Source organism: Scleropages formosus, chromosome 1 (assembly GCF_900964775.1).
Source record: "Scleropages formosus chromosome 1, fSclFor1.1, whole genome shotgun sequence".
Taxonomy (NCBI): domain Eukaryota; kingdom Metazoa; phylum Chordata; class Actinopteri; order Osteoglossiformes; family Osteoglossidae; genus Scleropages; species Scleropages formosus.
The window spans coordinates 2,068,703-2,084,835 of record NC_041806.1 but is presented as its reverse complement, the minus strand read 5'-3'; the positions used below and the strand labels follow the sequence as shown (position 1 = coordinate 2,084,835).

The window sequence follows — 16,133 nt, the reverse complement described above, 5'->3', positions numbered from 1 at the left end:
GCCACTCGTGGCCCCGCCCCCTGTAGCTGTGCCCTTTGACCTTTTCTGCCCAATATATAAATACGGCCACCGTGCATGTTGCCGGCCTCCCGGCAGTCGGAATGAAGAGCTCATTCGCCGCCTGCAGTCTGCTCTCCCTGCTACTCCTTGCCACCGCAGGTAAGGACCGCATTCCCCCCGTTCCGTGCGAGGTGTGTGTGGTTGTGGAAAGGAACAGCAGGTGGCGCAATGGTTAGAGCTGCCAACTTGCACTGCAAGGAGCCTGTTTCGAGTTCCATTTCCTGTTGCAGTACCCTTGAGCGTGGTACTTACCCTGAATTTCTCCAGTAAAAGTGGCCCTGCTGTGTAAATGGACAAACTGTTGTTAAGTACCGATCTCATGTTCTAAGATGGAGAGAAATGTCATAAATGGAAAATGTCACAATGCATGTTGGCCGTAGATATAGAGCTGCTAGACTGGCTTTTTGGCTCTGGTGTGTTCATTCATGTGTCCAGCAGCTGTTTTTCCAGAGGAGTCTTTACGAGCTCTTACAGTTGTTGAGTGTAGGAGGGAGTCCAAGTGGTGAGGGTTCTACCAGGGTTCACACAATGGACAGCTGTAGAAATCATAACCGAGCGAGTCATTGGGACAAAGAGCCTTAAACTGGGGACGAAGGAAGCAAACAGAATGGACACTGAGATGCTGTTGAATTTCTGGGAAAGCTTCTGGATCCAGGAGCCCCTGCTTCGCTTGGGTCATCTGTCAATGCAGTATCTACTGTGTCTGTGAGGCTTTGGCACCTGAACTAATGTTCAGTGGGGACTGAGTTATAGAGCCTCTGCTCAACTGTGGTTGGGTTGCTGAGCCAACACTCAACTGTGGTTGGGTTACTAAACCCATCATTAGATGTGGTTGTGCTACAGAGCCAACCATCAAGCTGTTTGGTCAATGGTCAAGCCTCTCCCAAGGCTGCAAAGTCAATCATTTGATATGGTTAGACAACTGAGCCAGTGCTCACATGTGACCAGGGTTTGGTTTGGTTTTTTGCAGTCCTGCTAAGTTCCAATTAGACTACAGAACCAACCCTTCAGTGTGGTGGGGCTATTTGGTCAATGTGGAAATGTGACCAAGCAACAGATCCAACCACAAAGCAGACGCTGAGGTGTGATGAGCTCCTGAAGCAAGTCTCAGGTTTCATTGGACTATTAAACCAACTCTCAGGAGCGGTTGGTCTGTTGAACCAACAACCAGATGTGGTTGGGCTATTGAGCCAACCCTTAGGTACAGTTGGTTCACAAAACTTACTCTCACTTGCTGTTTGATGAGGCTGCTGAGCTAAAGACCAGGTGTGGTTGGACTACAGAACCACCTGAACCAACAGGTGTGAGCAGCTTACTAAGAGCATTCTGATGTTTCATCGGTCACCGGGGAAGGTGACCGAGAGCCATGGCTGACTTAACGTTCAGCTTCTTGAGGTTCTAGTTTGTATCCCTCATTCAACGTTGCGCATTTTTCCAGCGAAAATACCGAACCTCAAGAGCTCGGGACAGATTACGGTTTCTCAGTTTCACTTTGTTACTTCTCAAGTCTTGGGAGTTCCCTCCAAGTACCAGAGTTGTGAGTAATGAAGGTGTTGCTGGACCGCAAAGGGAAGTGGGAAAGGGATGTAACTCATTTACTGGGCACTTGCTCGCTTACTGACTGAACGTACCGTGCTTCAGGACCCTTCGCTGAGGTATTCATCCAGCCTCACTTCGGCGAAATGTCCAGCTTTGAGTGTCTGCCCCTCCCCCGCTGCTCTTCGTGGTCCATTGTGGGGTTATTTCTGTCCTGGGAAGTACCGGCGGGTCTGAGAGCCGAGACACCTGTCGCCATCTGTCCACAGTGTCCGCCAACCTGGTCGCCGCAGCTCCTCTGCTCCTCGTTCCCCGCCGTGTGTCTTGTACAAGCCTTACACCTTCCTGCTGTGCCCAGGGTAATACCTGCCTGAGCTCCTCACTTCACCCCCCTGCGGTACCCCACACAGACTGAACAACATCTCACTTTACCCCACACTTGCCCTGCAGCCTCTAGTTTTGCCTGTACGGTCCTTTTACTCCCCTTGCGTACACCCCCCCCCCCAGCGTAAAACAGTGTAAACTACAGTGAATCGCCACATTCTGCCGTACTCTGGCCGATCTCTTTGGGAATACAGCTGGGACCTGAAGTTTGTTCTCAACTCGGTCTGTTCATAAATCAGAACGCTCGGTTTCAGCATTAAGTCTTGTGAAAATGCAGCTTATAAGAACAACAAATAGAGTAAAATGTAAGATTTCGTTTTAATATTTCAATTGACTCGGAGCTTCGGAAAAATGAAAGGCGCGCAAGGTGTAAGCGCAGCGGAAGCGAGTTGAATGAAGGTGGTCCTGTTCAGTTTGATGTTGGATGTGCAAATACAGGTTGGAATTTTACCACAACAAGCAAAGGAAATTTTTAATTCTTTACCTCTTCGGTCATTCGTTGGTTATTCAGCCACCGTGTGCAGAGCTGCCGTACGTCCCGCGGCGTTTCTACCTCGGCCGTGAGAACCGTGCGCGGGTCCTACGCTCTGGTCCCGCACGCCAGGGACATGTTGCCCTGGAGCCGAACATCTACCCCTCCACGTTACGCCCCTGGAGGATTAGCTGCCTAATTCAATTTGCCTTTTGGCCGCACACAGTGGAACGCGACCTCTCGGGTTCGGCGTCTGAAAATATCGACCGTAATCAGCTTTAATGGGTTCATAGAAGTCAAAATGCGTAATTCCAATGTTTGTAAACTGGGTTTATTCTTACACACACGCAACAGTACCCATGTGTGCTACAAGTATATAGCTGCACACGCTCATAGACAGAGCAACACACACGTTTTCATGAGAAGATGCTGTGGGTTCAGCCCAGGCCTGGTCTTCTCGAGGTCCACCGGCAGGACCGCAAGACCAGAAACAGACCGGCGACCCCGTGAGCCGAACAGCTGAACATTACAGCAAAGGCGCTGGTGGCAGCGAATGGAGACGTCCATCGTGAGGACCACGTGGACAAATCCGCATGTCCCTGTTTACCTGGCAACCGCGGTTCGTTCGGACAGGAGACGATGCAGTGCGAAGCGTGTCCTCAAAGGTGACGGCTGCAGGCCGCAGTGTCCTTGGGGGGGCAGCTCTGCATCACGGGGTAACTATAGCATTGACTGCTCTCACTGAAGATCTCGGTGTGGAAAGCAGGGTGAAAAAGGAGGTAAGCATTGCAGTATCTGTGGACAAGGTGTGGTATCAGCTTGTCCTCCACAGCGCTGATGGAGCAGAAGATCCACAAGATGTTGCGGCAACTCAGAGCCTATCCCAGAAGCACAGGCAGTGTGGCAGGGTACACCCCGGATGGGACGCCAGTCCAACGCAGGGCAGACATGCACACTCACACACACACTACTGGAAATTCAGAGTCACTAACTCACCTGAAACACATGTCTGGACTGTGAGAAGAAACCAGAGCACCCGGAGAAACCCCACACAGATGCGGGGGGGGGAGGACATGCAAACTCCACCCAGACTGAGTGAGCCACACTCAAAGCCACAGCCCAGAAGCTGTGAGCCAATCAGCCTCTGGTAGAAGTTACTGAAAAAGTCTGCGTCTTTACACCGGTAATTTAACACTCGTCGTATGCTGTGTGTTTCGGGAGGATGACTCACCCCTCGCTCTGGTCAGGGACAGCCAGGGTGTCCCTGAAAGGCTCATTGTCCGTCAGCATGTACATTTTCCAGGTATTTTTTTGGCCCTCCCCCACCCAGTATGAGGCAACAAGGGCAAAATATAAGCCCCGCCCCCAGGCGTGACTTCGGTTTCTCGCACGGGGACCGGCCGAAGGACCCGTACGAATGACGCAGGCGACATGCAGAGCAGCGCCAGCGCCAGTAAGCTGAGCTGAGCTGAATGCCAGGGGTGAAATAGATTCCTCCCACCGCTGCCCCCTGCTGGCAGTGTGTGATTGCGCCCAGGCTGGGTGTTAAGTGCCACTCCGGCTGCTTTTGTGAAACACTCCAGATGCTGGACACTCCAGAGGTCTTAACCGAGAGCCGCTGGACCCCAGCGCTCAACTTAGTCAGTCTGTCCAATTTACGAAGGCCATTTACTCTTTTTTTTTTTGGAAGTCTGCGCAAATCAAGTGTATTTCTGCTTTCTGTAGTCCTGTCCACCGTTCTGTATACAAGCTATATCGAGGAATGACAATAAAAACCCACTTGAACTTGAAGTCTCCGCAACCCACACACACACACACACACACACACACACACACACGCGAAGGGGCATTTCGAAATGCAGGGAGTGTGTGTGTTGCACGCGTGAGCGTTACTGCGGGTGTTACAGAATAGGAACGATTAACTCCACCGTACGTTCCATGTTAATGTATCTCACCGCTTTTTCGGACACGCGCAGCATAGTAGGTGTTCATCGTTCCTCGAAGCGAGAGACTCTTCGGTCGTTAGCGTGTTGAGGTTTGCTCAGCGAATGAGCGATGCCCCGATCGTTCACCGGTCGGACGCGGCCCAGACTCTTGCCTTCCAGAGCGTCGCCGCGTTCCCGAGCGCCACCCCAACGCGGCCCGCGTCCGGGCTCCGGCCGGCGAGCGGAGCGCGGCTCGGGTCGCCATGGAGACGCCCACCTTGGCCTTTAGCAGTCCTGCTCCGGGGGTAACGTGAACCGCATGCTGACTTGGGGGAAGTTCTGTCAACACTTTGGTTCAGGACGTCCCAGAGAAAGCGGCGCGTTGCTGAACATCTGTTCTGAGATCGGAAAGCGCTGCTCGTGGGCGTCAGAACCGCGGCACGAGGGGCTGATTTTACCCTGCTGTACCCTGTACGCTCTGTACAACAGCTGATCCTGATGTGATGGAAGCAGTCATACGGACAGAGATGCTTACAGTCCTCCTGCGTACGACTGCACCTCGGGTGGCTGACCGCACGTTGGAACGACGGATACTCTTTTTGGGTTATGTTTCGCGGGATTTTCGACAAAAGGAACACAAATGTTTTGGCAAAAATCCCTTCATTTCAATATTTAAAGTGATCCTCCTGCATTAAATTTAATATTTGAAAATGTATTACTATATCAAAGTAAAAAAACACTTTTATTCGGGTAAAACAAATATTTTTTTTGTGTGGTAAACGCTGCACCGTGATCATCGGCTGTGTTTCGTTCGAGCTGCTGCTTCGTCGTCGAGACGAAATACACACACACGCGCACACGTTTTCTGAAACCCTAACCCCAAGCGGGGTCGTGGCGAGCCGGAGCCTAACCCGGCAGCACAGGGCGCAGGGCTGGAGGGGACGCACCCAGGACGGGACGCCAGTCCATCGCAAGGCACCCCAAGCGGGACTCGAACCCCAGACCCACCGGAGAGCAGGACTGTGGTCCAACCCACTGCACCCCCCGAAATAGGAAGCATTTAAAGCGATTTTCAGGTGCCGAGCACCATCTGTCACTGACCTCCGTGAGTCCCTGTGTCTGGTGGCGGCACGAAGAACCGACCGCCGAGCCTGTGAAAAGTCTCATTCGCACCAACGCCGTGTCTCCAAGGAGACCGTGGATGTTGTGGATGAGACCGTTTTGCTCACAGGTGGCTGTTAGTTACCCGTTTCCGACGGCTCACGCAGTCTGTGCTTCTGCGCCACCGCACATCTACTTATTTATTCATTTAGGCGATGCTTTTTCCTCCTAATTACATTTTAATGTTAAATTCCGCTTGTACTTGTACTACACACGCGACACCTGCTGCCCCCTCGTACCGTTGTGCACAGCTGTATAGTCATGCACCAAGCACATTTCAGCTAAATACGCTGCTTTACCTATTTATACAGCGGGGTCATGTTACTCTACCTGTTCATGGTGAGTATCTTCCTCAGGGGTACTGCAGCAGTAGGGGGGTTTCCTCCCAGCTGCCCGCATTGGGCTACGAGGGTTGCAGAATGAGGACCGTTACATGATGCTCCGTACTTAATTAAATATATTAAAATACATTTTGATTACAGCCCCCAACACACACACTAATAGGACCTTTCAGCCTCCTTGAGGGACAGAGTGCATGATGGGTTGCAGCGAGTCACTGACGCTCCTTCCTCTCCGTTTAGAGTCGGTGGAGGAGACGCTCGGCCACGCTGGCGCGGACGAGGAGCCGCTGGTGCCGCTGAGGCTTCAGGAAGCCGAGAACCGGGGCCTCTTCGCCTGCGCTTGCCCGAGCGGGGAGGAAGGCGGCGACCCAGGTGAAGAGGTAGCTCAGAGCTCCTCCAACGACACGCCTGCCCCGGAGAAGAGCATTTGCCAGCCTTGTGTAGCAGGGGGAGAAGACTCGAGCCACACGGAAGGGGAGATCTCTGAAGACCAAGATGCTACTGAGATCGCTGAGGAGGAGGGCGGAAACGAGGGCGACAAACCAGATGATGAGTATGCTCCAGAGGAGGACTTTCTGAACTCCGAGGAGAAAGATGCTGAGCAGGACTTGGGTGAAAGAGAAGATGAAGGGCACAGCAGAAGGGCTTCTGATGAGGAATCCACGGCAGGTGAACAAACATCTGAGGAGCTTGGTTCAACACTCAAGGAAAGAGTAGGGTCCCTCGAGGAAGAAGAAAACTCTGCTGAAGATGAGGACAAGGAGGACATTGTTGAGCTGGGATCTAGAGAAGGAGAAAAGGAAGAAACAGAGGCAGAAGATGTGGATGCGGAAGAGGCTCTTCAGTGGGGAAACAAGCCTACAGAGAGTGAGCATCATGTTGATGAGGTTGACGATGCCTCGGAAGAAGAGGAGGAGTTGCAAAAAGAGGGGGCCGTAGGTGATGAGGAGCAGCCTGAAGAGTCCATGGAGGAATCCATCACGGACGAAGAGCAACAGGAGGCAGCGGAGACGGAAGAAAGTGTAGAAACTGAAGAAGAGGAGGAAGACGATGCTGCTGAACATGGAGACTCCTCATCTGAGCCTGTGGAGAACTTGCCCTTCAGTGATGCTATGCCCACCAACAATAAGCAAGAAAAGGGACCAAGGGTGGAAGAAGCTGTAGAAGCTGAGCAGGAAAAGGAGAGGCAGGGGCCTGATGGAGAGGTGTCACAGCGGGGGGCGGCTGAAGAAGACCCTGTGAGCGGAAAGAAACCAGACGGTCAAGGTTCAGCAGCTGATGAAGCACCGGCTGAAGCAGAAGTCGACCCTCCGCTTCAAGCCACTGGTGAAGTGGCGCAGCGGAATGAAAGACAGGTGGATCTAGAGCTGACAGCCGATGCAGCTTCAGAGAACTGGGAACCACCGGTTGAGCATCACGAAGAAATGGGAGAAGGTGGGGTTGTCCCAGGGACACACGGAGAAGTTGACAAATCAACTGAGAATGATGCCACGGAGTCTAATTCAGGTATTGCGAACGGCCGTGGAACCAAAAACAGTGGTTCCCATATTATGAACGGTCAAATTATGAATTTCCAAAGATGTACACTTTTCTGGTTTATTTATTTATACGAACTGTAAACGCTGTGGAAGTGAATTGAATCATGATGGTCCCACGTTACCGTCATGTGTCAGCTCAGTGGGTAAACCCATCTGCTAATGAGAGAAGTTTTGGAAGAGATATGAGGCAAAGAATTGCAATTGAAAATGCATAAAGTGGAAAAGGTTTATTTTGCTGAAAATATTCTGCAACGGAGCCACTATGTGCTTTTTGTTGCTGATACACTTAGTAATTGGTCAGCAAAGTGTGTGAGAGCTGAGTGTGTTTTCCTTCATCCTCGCAGAGGAGGAGGACGAGGAGGACAAGGGGGAGGAGGTGGTCTCCGATTTGCGAGACAGATCTCACATTGAGGAGACATTGCAGCTTGCGGCGGCACGGCCCACCGACGAGTACGATGGTAAGGGGCACCGGGCCACAGGATGGGTCTCTGGCTCCTAGGGAGTGAGGAGCACGTGACCCTCGGGAGAACCATGATTTGGAACGACATCTCTCTCCTTTACGTGCTCAGGGCGTGAGCTGGTTATCTGAATAAGGCTGAGTTCTGGATTTTATGTTATTGTAGATGATTTTAACACTAAGCTGATTTAATTTGTATTGTACTGTAAATCTTTAAATTATTGTTCCCTCTGGGTGCTCTGGTTTCCTTCCCCAGTCCAAAGACACGACTTGCAGGTGAACTCATGACTTTTATTTGCCCATAGTGCGTGTGCGTGTGTTTGATTTCTCAGCAATGGCCTATCGAGGCTTTACCTTGGACCACTGGGATTTTGCACTTGATAAGCGGTGTGGGGCGATGGATGTAAAGATTTCTAGACCTTCCGTAGGAAAATGTGCGTTTGGAAGACTGGGGCAGAAGAACTTTATTCATAGGGCCAGCTTTCGTCTGTCACGCTTGGAGTGAACTGCTCACAATTACCAAACGCATTAATGACCACGAGCTGAGAGAGAGGAGAGAAGGTATGAAAATATAAAGTCACTTCCCCGCTGTCACAGGTAAAATATTAATTCTGTTTATGAAGATGCTGATTTCCTACTGAAGACTGACTCTTATGCACCCAACAAAAAATGAATGTTTTGCAGGGTCATGTGTTTATTGTCGTTACCCCGATAGTCATCATAATGACTGAGACCGATGAGGATACGGTGACATCTTTAAAAGATCATGTACAGCTGTCAGAGGAATATTTAATAGATTCATTTATGTCCTTCATCCTTTTGGGTGTACCAGCCTCCACCTCCACTGCTGTCCATGTGATTTCCCCATCCCTGTTCTCTTGTCCATCTCTTTATCTCTCTGTCCTCTTCTCCAGTGGCGCTGAAGAAGCTGCGAAAGATCTACCAGTCATCCATCAAGCCCCTGGAGCAGGTTTACAGATACAACGAGTTGAGGCAGCATGAAATCTCAGGTGAGCCCAGTCCTTTGGCCTCTTGGCTACTCCAGGTTTCCACTTCTCTCTTTGCCCCGCAGCCTCTGAGGTGCACATTGTGATCCATATTCACACCCGAATGGACATGAAAGCTGTAAACCACTTCACCCTCCCCCCACCTAGAAAACACTGAGTTGAGTTCAGAACTTCCATGTTCCTTGCGTGTCTGACGGTGCGTCCTCCTTGTCAAGCTCCATATATGTGCAAACGTGCCTGACCTGGACCTGAAAAGAAGTTAGTGATGAAGAAGTCTTAAACTTAAAAAAGCCTTCAGCACATTCTGTCTTCCTGATGAGTTCTGAGAAGCCGTCCAGAGCTGTTGAACACGAACTCGCAGAACAGCAAATGCTGTTGGGGAAAAACATGAAAGGAGGGTGAAGAAAATAAATGAAACCGAGTGGAGTGGGAGGAAGGGCCCACATGGCCATCTGAGAGCAATTACACTGCAGACGCCTCGGAGGCTCGGTGTGGGTCCAGCACAAGGAGCTCTTTGTCTGCCTTCCATCCCTGCTGCTCCTCAAGCCCCAAGCAGGTGCAGCTCAGTCACAGCCAGCGAGTCAGAACCAAGTGACCCATAACTGCCGACTTCCTCTTGAAGTTTATTCAAGCAGAACGCGGGAGGCCACCCGTTCCCATTTGGACCGGCTCGCGCACCTTTGACTTTGGATTCCCTGACTGCCATCATTTACACGTATGTAATACCACCATTAAACCAGCATACATGACATGAGTGGCTACATTTACAATTGGTAGAGAGTACTTTTTAAAAAAATCAGGTAATGTAGTGAAATTTCAAGGAGTTGATAGGAGATCAGGAGAGAAGTAGGTCTGAAACAGATGCCTTTTGAGACTCTTTTTGAATATGGAGATGGGTTCGGCAGTTTTGAGGGAGAGAATGAGATCACTCCACCACACTAGAACCAGAACTGAGAACCTTTGGGCTTTTGATTCTAGTCCTTGAGTGCGTGAGACCACCAAGCAACAGAAATGGAAGAGCATAGCAGTGCATCACTGGAATGGGGACTGGGGGGCTTCATTCATACTACTTTCCTCTTTTGATAGAAGCAACACTTTGGCTTGTGTCTACTACAGCAGGTTCTGATTCAATCGACTTATTTCCAAAAGCCGTTAACACCTATAATAATGTATTCTGAATGGAATTTTCTGCTCCGATCCATTATTTATCCCCGGTCAAAGGTATCCGGCCTGTGCAGGCAGTGGTGCTTTTAGCCACTTGAAGATCTCAGCTGAGCACGAGTTTCTCCTCCGCTCTTTAGCCATGACGTTCAGTCTCTCTGTTCTCCCCTGACAGAAGCAGAGATCTCCTCCAAGCCTATGGTGCTTTTCCTGGGACCATGGAGTACTGGCAAGTCCACAATGATCAACTATCTGTTGGGGCTGCAGGACACTCCCCAGGAGCTCTACACAGGTAACCAAACGCCCACCTAGTGGCTCAATACAGGCACATGCAGCCAGAATTCATCCATTCATCAGTCCTGCTTATTATACACACCAGAATACCTTCAACCTTCTTCCAGGTGCAGAGCCCACCACTTCTGAATTCACCGTGATCACGCATGGCGAGAAGGTCCGGACCATCGAGGGCATCGTGATGGCTGCCGACAGCGCCCGCTCGTTCTCACCACTGGAAAGGTTTGGCCAGAACTTCCTGGAGAAGCTGGTGGGCATCGAGATGCCGCACAAACTCCTGGAGCGGGTCACCATCGTGGACACGCCGGGCATCATTGAGAACCGCAAGCAGCAGGAGAGAGGTTCGGAGAGCACCATCAGCATTGAGGGCATGCTAGAGGGGAGCTAATAAGAAATTATTGTTTTGATGGCAACTATCACATTTGTGCCATTTGTACCAGCTTGACAAACACCGATGTGGACCTGTCCACACACTGCTCTCGTACTTCCCTCCAGGCTACCCCTTCAATGATGTGTGCCAGTGGTTCATTGACCGAGCAGACCTGATCTTCCTGGTGTTCGACCCGACCAAACTGGACGTCGGCGGGGAGCTGGAGCTCATGTTCAGGCAGATGAAGGGCCGCGAGTCCCAGATCCGCATCATCTTGAACAAGGCCGACAGCCTGGTTCCGCAGGAGCTCATGCGCGTCTACGGTGCCCTTTTCTGGAGCATGGCGCCGCTCATCAACGTTACAGAGCCCCCGCGTGTTTATGTCGGCTCCTTCTGGCCGTACGCGTACGGCCCGGACACCAGCCACGAACTTTTCAAGCGAGAGGAGATTTCCCTACTGGAGGACTTGAACCAAGTGATTGAGAACCGCATAGAGAACAAAATTGCTGTCATCCGCCAACATGGCATCCGGGTGCGTATCCACGCCCTGCTGGTCGATCGATACCTGCAGACCCTCCGTGACAAGACGGGCTTCTTCGGCGACTCAGAGCAAGTCTTCAAGGAGATCGTGGACGACCCTGACCGCTTCTACATCTTCAAATCCATCCTGGCCAAGACCAACGTCAGCAGGTTCGACCTGCCTGACCCGGAGGCCTACCGTGACTTCTTTGGGGTCAACCATATGAGCACCTTCAAGCTGCTCTCGTCCCACTGCCCCCTGTTGGGCAGCTGCCTCCTGGACAAGATCGAGGCGGCCATCACCGAGGAGCTGCCCAGCCTGCTCAGCAGCATGGCTGCCGGGAAGGGGCCGGATCTCGCTTGCAAAGCCACAGCCTGCGAGGACACCCCGACGAACCGCTACCGTCGGCACTGAGGACAACAGGGAGCGAGCGGCCAGAGAATGGACGGGGTTCGACTCTTGGGAAGGGGGAAAGACACATAGACCGAGTACGCCAACCGCAGCTTCTGGACAGTTTTACGGGTGAACTAAGAGCAATGAACCGTCTCGGCTCTCTCCCATGACGCAACACAACAGAGAAGTGCACAAAACATTACGTGAAGAAGAGGGAAAGGGCCTAATTAAAGCCCTAGTTTAAGAATATGGAACTGTCCCTATTGATTCCTTTCCTGGACACACTGGGATTGGCCAAAAGAGTTTGCCGTTATTTCTCCGGACAAGTTCAATACTTATTTTACTTTTCGTTAGTGTGGCAGGAAAGGTTAGGAGCTGTCGTCTCAATTTATTAGTTGTGTTTATTTCAAGACAACAAGACCCAGTCTTTCTTAGTATGTCTTTCCATGCGAGTCTTGATCAGCTGTGTACAGGGCCAGCAGATGGCGTCGTGGTTCGGGCCGTCGTCTTTGGACTAGAAGGATGTTTTGTCAAAGCCCACCACCTTCTGTGGTACCCTGTAATTCTTCTGGGAGGAACATACAAGCTAAAAAAATAAATGTATATCTTGTGCCAGGAGATATATTTATCACCAGTGATTCTGTAACTCTAGAACCGTTGGATGTTTTCTTGACTGTCTATGTATGTTCAGTAGATATTCGAATTGTTGTTGCCATTCATGCCACCCCTTAAGTGTGTGATTACATAGGAATAAAACAAATAAAAATGAATGCCATACTTCATTGTATCAGCTACTGTGCCAAGTGTGCAGCAGTTACAAATGGCTTGTTGCGGAAGCTGTGTTCTAGTACAATTTCGCAGTATTCCAAAACATTTTCTACATTATTTATTTTCATGCCGCGAACGCAACCTGTATTTACCCTCCGACCTTATGAATGGCAGTAAAAAGGCCTCAAGTAGCTACTGAATTCAATGAATATCCTAATTCAACCTTAATGCAGTATTTACAGCTGGTGTCTGGTGTTCCTGGGTGTCGATGATCAGTAATAACGCAACGAACGTTGCACGCGTTAATAAGAAATGGTCAACCATGGACAATGAGTAGGAATGAATGGAAAGCACATATTTTATTTTATCTTATCAAACAAACTAATTTTTTACTCAAGTACCTTCATAAAGATAAAAATGTACCTTTACTTCTTTACATGTCTGTCATTCTCTTCTCATTGCTTCTGAATTTTTCCATTGAGCATTTTACCAATCTCTGTCGGTGTGGATTTTAAAGGTTCCTCGGCTATATTAAAGTTTTGGTGGAGCAGCACCTCGGCTTTGACCCACACTGATCGCTTCTCATTTTTTTCATGTTGTTTCAGACTTCCGGGAGTGATCTTTATATGTATATCATAATTTATTCTGCTCTATTGAAACTTGTATAAGATTTGTAGTGAATGAGAAAAGCTGAACAATTGGATGTGATCACAACACACAGTAAAAAGTGGAAAATCCTTCAGAAAAATGTTTTTTTTTTTATGTTCATGACTTGAACCAGCTTGAAGAGCCCAGAGACAGAGCACGTTAAGTATGTGGACTCGAGTGCAGAGTGAGCGCCGCAATGTGAATATGTGGAATGCGATTATACATTGACAGGTCTGATAAAATAAAAAAGAGAAAAAAATATATCAGTTAGCAAACCACGATTTCCCTTTCCAGCTGATTGCACTCGAACCTCCTGCGCGGCGTGTGGTTGTTCCGCTGGCCGAACTGCACTCGTGTGAACTCAGGACAAGTGATTTGAACAAACGTGAACTGGACCTGCGGCCCAAAGGTCACCCCAGCAGCGCAGCTCCAAGGCCCGAATTACCTGAGCAAATATTTGACAGTGTAAACTGTAAAAGATAACAGTATTTGCTGAGTACATATACAACACACGGAAGGAGCAATATTATGTTTAGCTTGTTTTATGAGTGTCCGAGTGTTTCAGAACAAGGGGCCAATATGCATCGTTGCAATTACACAATTGATCAAACTGATTGGCCCCCACTGGAGTGCTGCTGAACAGGGTGCTTGATGGTGATGATGATGATGATGATGATGGTGATGTCACAGTAAAGCAGCGCACTGTGTACACGGGAGAAATATAACCTTTTTCTGACGAACTGATTTAGGAGCACGAGAATGATCACGCAGAAGGACTAGGCCACACCTGTTGAAGAGCTTGGGGACAGGTGCACGCAGGACCCCCCGCGGTGCAGGACACTTCCTGCACATGGTACCACACCCTCCCCCCCCCCGGAAATTCCTTTCTGTCAGTGAGGAGACAAACGCTGCACTGGCCCTCGGTGTCCACCAGGTGGCGTCCTAACCCCCCAGGAAGACAACATGGGACCCTGTGACACAGACTGAGGTGACACAAATGACAGTGTGAATGCAAAGTAAATATTGTTGGAGCACTAAATCAAACTGAAGCTGATAACAAGGGTATATCTACCTCGCTCTGTCTCACGTCAGGAATGTGGTAATATGGTACAATTACACTTTTGGCCAGGGGCACTTTGGGGTGTCACATGCAGCTGTCCAGTTGGACAGGGGAACACCACTGGACTACTTGTCCACTGCAAGGTCACGGTGTTCCAGAGCGTATCCTGGAAGCATGCCGCGCTAGACTAAGTAGGGTACACCCCAGGCAGGATAACAGTCCATCTCACTTAACAATTTGCAATTTAGGTTAATAAAAGTCCTCCAGAGCTCTTAGAGACATGTCCACCTGTCACAGAGTGATGGTCCAGCCTTCACTGGTTTAAGTGTGTGTGTGTGTGTGTGTGTGTGTGTGTATTTGTGTTTAAGCCAGAATGTGCTGTTACTCTCAGGGTCCTTGTCCACAAAATTAGTGTGTTGTGCCGTGTGACCTGTGGACTCTGCCCCCCTCCTCCTCCTCCTCCTCCTCCTCCACCCGCCCCAAAGTGTCCGTGATGGACTCCTCACACACCAGCGGCTGTTTTATTGGCTCCAAAGGGTAGGCAAAATTGCACCCGCAGCACTCGGCCGAGACGGGGGTGGAAGGGAGGCGGAGGGGGGAATCATCTGTGTGTAGTGAGACGTTGGAATTTGTTCCTCGTGGTGCCGGGTCACGCCTGGGCTTCGGGTAGCTCATTACAAACATATTGATGAAGAGAAGCTGTTCATAACATTCTGAGCACATTTATTCTTATTATTACCAATAACCACATATCTAATGTGCAGGGTCATGGTGGTCCAGGGCCTATCTGGGAAGTACAGAGTGTGAGGAAAGGTACACCCAGGATGGGACACTAATCCACCAATCCATCATAGGGCAATCATGGACATACCCAGTAAATGTCTCTCTCTCTCTCTCACACACACACACACACACACACACACACACACACACACTACCAGCAATTTGGAGTCATCTGTTCATCCAAAATGTGTGTCTTTGGGAGGAAACCCATGCAAACTGCCCACAGCCCTGCAGGGTTTGAATTGAGGCACCAGTGCTACCTGCAGTGCAGCCCCTTATTTGGCCTTATGTTTAATTCAAAAGCCACTTATTGCTGGTTTGTGTGCTGGAAACTTCTAGCAAAGAGCATCACCTACATTACCACAGTGAAATACTCACCTTCCATGGATGTGGAAGTGGCTGCGAGGGAAGGAGATGAGAGAAGAAGGTGCGAGGACCAAGCGAAGGTCTTGTCATTGACCCCAGGGTCCCGGACATGGATCCACCACCCATGTGTAGGGAGAGGACGGCGCACCCTGGTGGACTGACCTACTGTGGACATATAGCAAAGTTCTCTAAATTAATAATAATAATAATAATAATAATAATAATAATGAAAAGAAGAATAGCTTAAATTGCTTTTGCATCTAGATAATTTTAAAGTCACATTACTTTGATTTTTTTTTTTTATTCAGGTCGGTTTCTTCTCAAGAAGAAGAGAATTCTTCTGTACAAATGGAAATTGTACAGTGCTGACAACACGTAAACACGACAACACGCGATGCCCACAGTGACCACAATCCTTCCCACGACGCAGTAAACGAATATTATAATATTAGTTATTGATACCACCGAGTCCCGATGAGCGTCACACCCACAGCACGTGCTCCAGCGCTTCAATCCCTGCCCATTCCCTCCAATCCCGCTCTCTCCTGCTTACGGGAAAGAACGTGCTCGTCACCCCGGAGAATGCGTGCGCGCCGCCCACCACAGTAACTTTTGCTGCATGTCGTTCGATCTGTAAACACACACACTTACTCACACTCATTGACAGTTTGTACTTTCTCTGCGCCTCGCGGACGACCGCGAGGAGCCAGCGCCGTAGCTGCGCGCTCCCGGTGTCGACGACGGGGAGAAGGAAGAGGAAGAGGAGCACGAGGACGCGGCGCTCGCACCGGTTCCAGAGAAGTGACCGGGCGCGTACAGCTACAGGAGGGCGACTCGGGGCTCTATAAAGAGACGTCACCGCGCGCCCAACGCCGGCCAACTCAATCGG

At 50.0% G+C, this 16,133-nt stretch overlaps 1 protein-coding gene across 1 annotated transcript; it reads left to right on the top strand.

Moving 5' to 3' along the window:
* Positions 1-92: 92 nt before the first annotated feature.
* On the top strand, positions 93-12,512 carry LOC108930210 (sarcalumenin-like). Its single transcript, XM_029252063.1, has 7 exons — positions 93-159; positions 6,120-7,385; positions 7,762-7,875; positions 8,789-8,884; positions 10,218-10,334; positions 10,444-10,677; positions 10,832-12,512. Exons 1-7 carry the CDS (start codon positions 102-104, stop codon positions 11,638-11,640), a joined length of 2,694 nt encoding a protein of 897 aa, XP_029107896.1. The 5' UTR covers positions 93-101; the 3' UTR covers positions 11,641-12,512.
* The last annotated feature ends 3,621 nt before the right edge of the window (positions 12,513-16,133 follow it).

What these genes read in the sequence shown, in the direction of transcription:
- LOC108930210 (XM_029252063.1), top strand. Translation starts at nt 102, where the DNA reads ATGAAGAGCTCATTCGCCGCCTGCAGTCTGCTCTCCCTGCTACTCCTT. An exon ending in GAGGCAGCATGAAATCTCAG is followed by an intron (nt 8,885 to 10,217) that starts GTGAGCCCAGTC and finishes CTCCCCTGACAG; the next exon opens with AAGCAGAGATCTCCTCCAAG. An exon ending in CCGCAAGCAGCAGGAGAGAG is followed by an intron (nt 10,678 to 10,831) that starts GTTCGGAGAGCA and finishes ACTTCCCTCCAG; the next exon opens with GCTACCCCTTCAATGATGTG.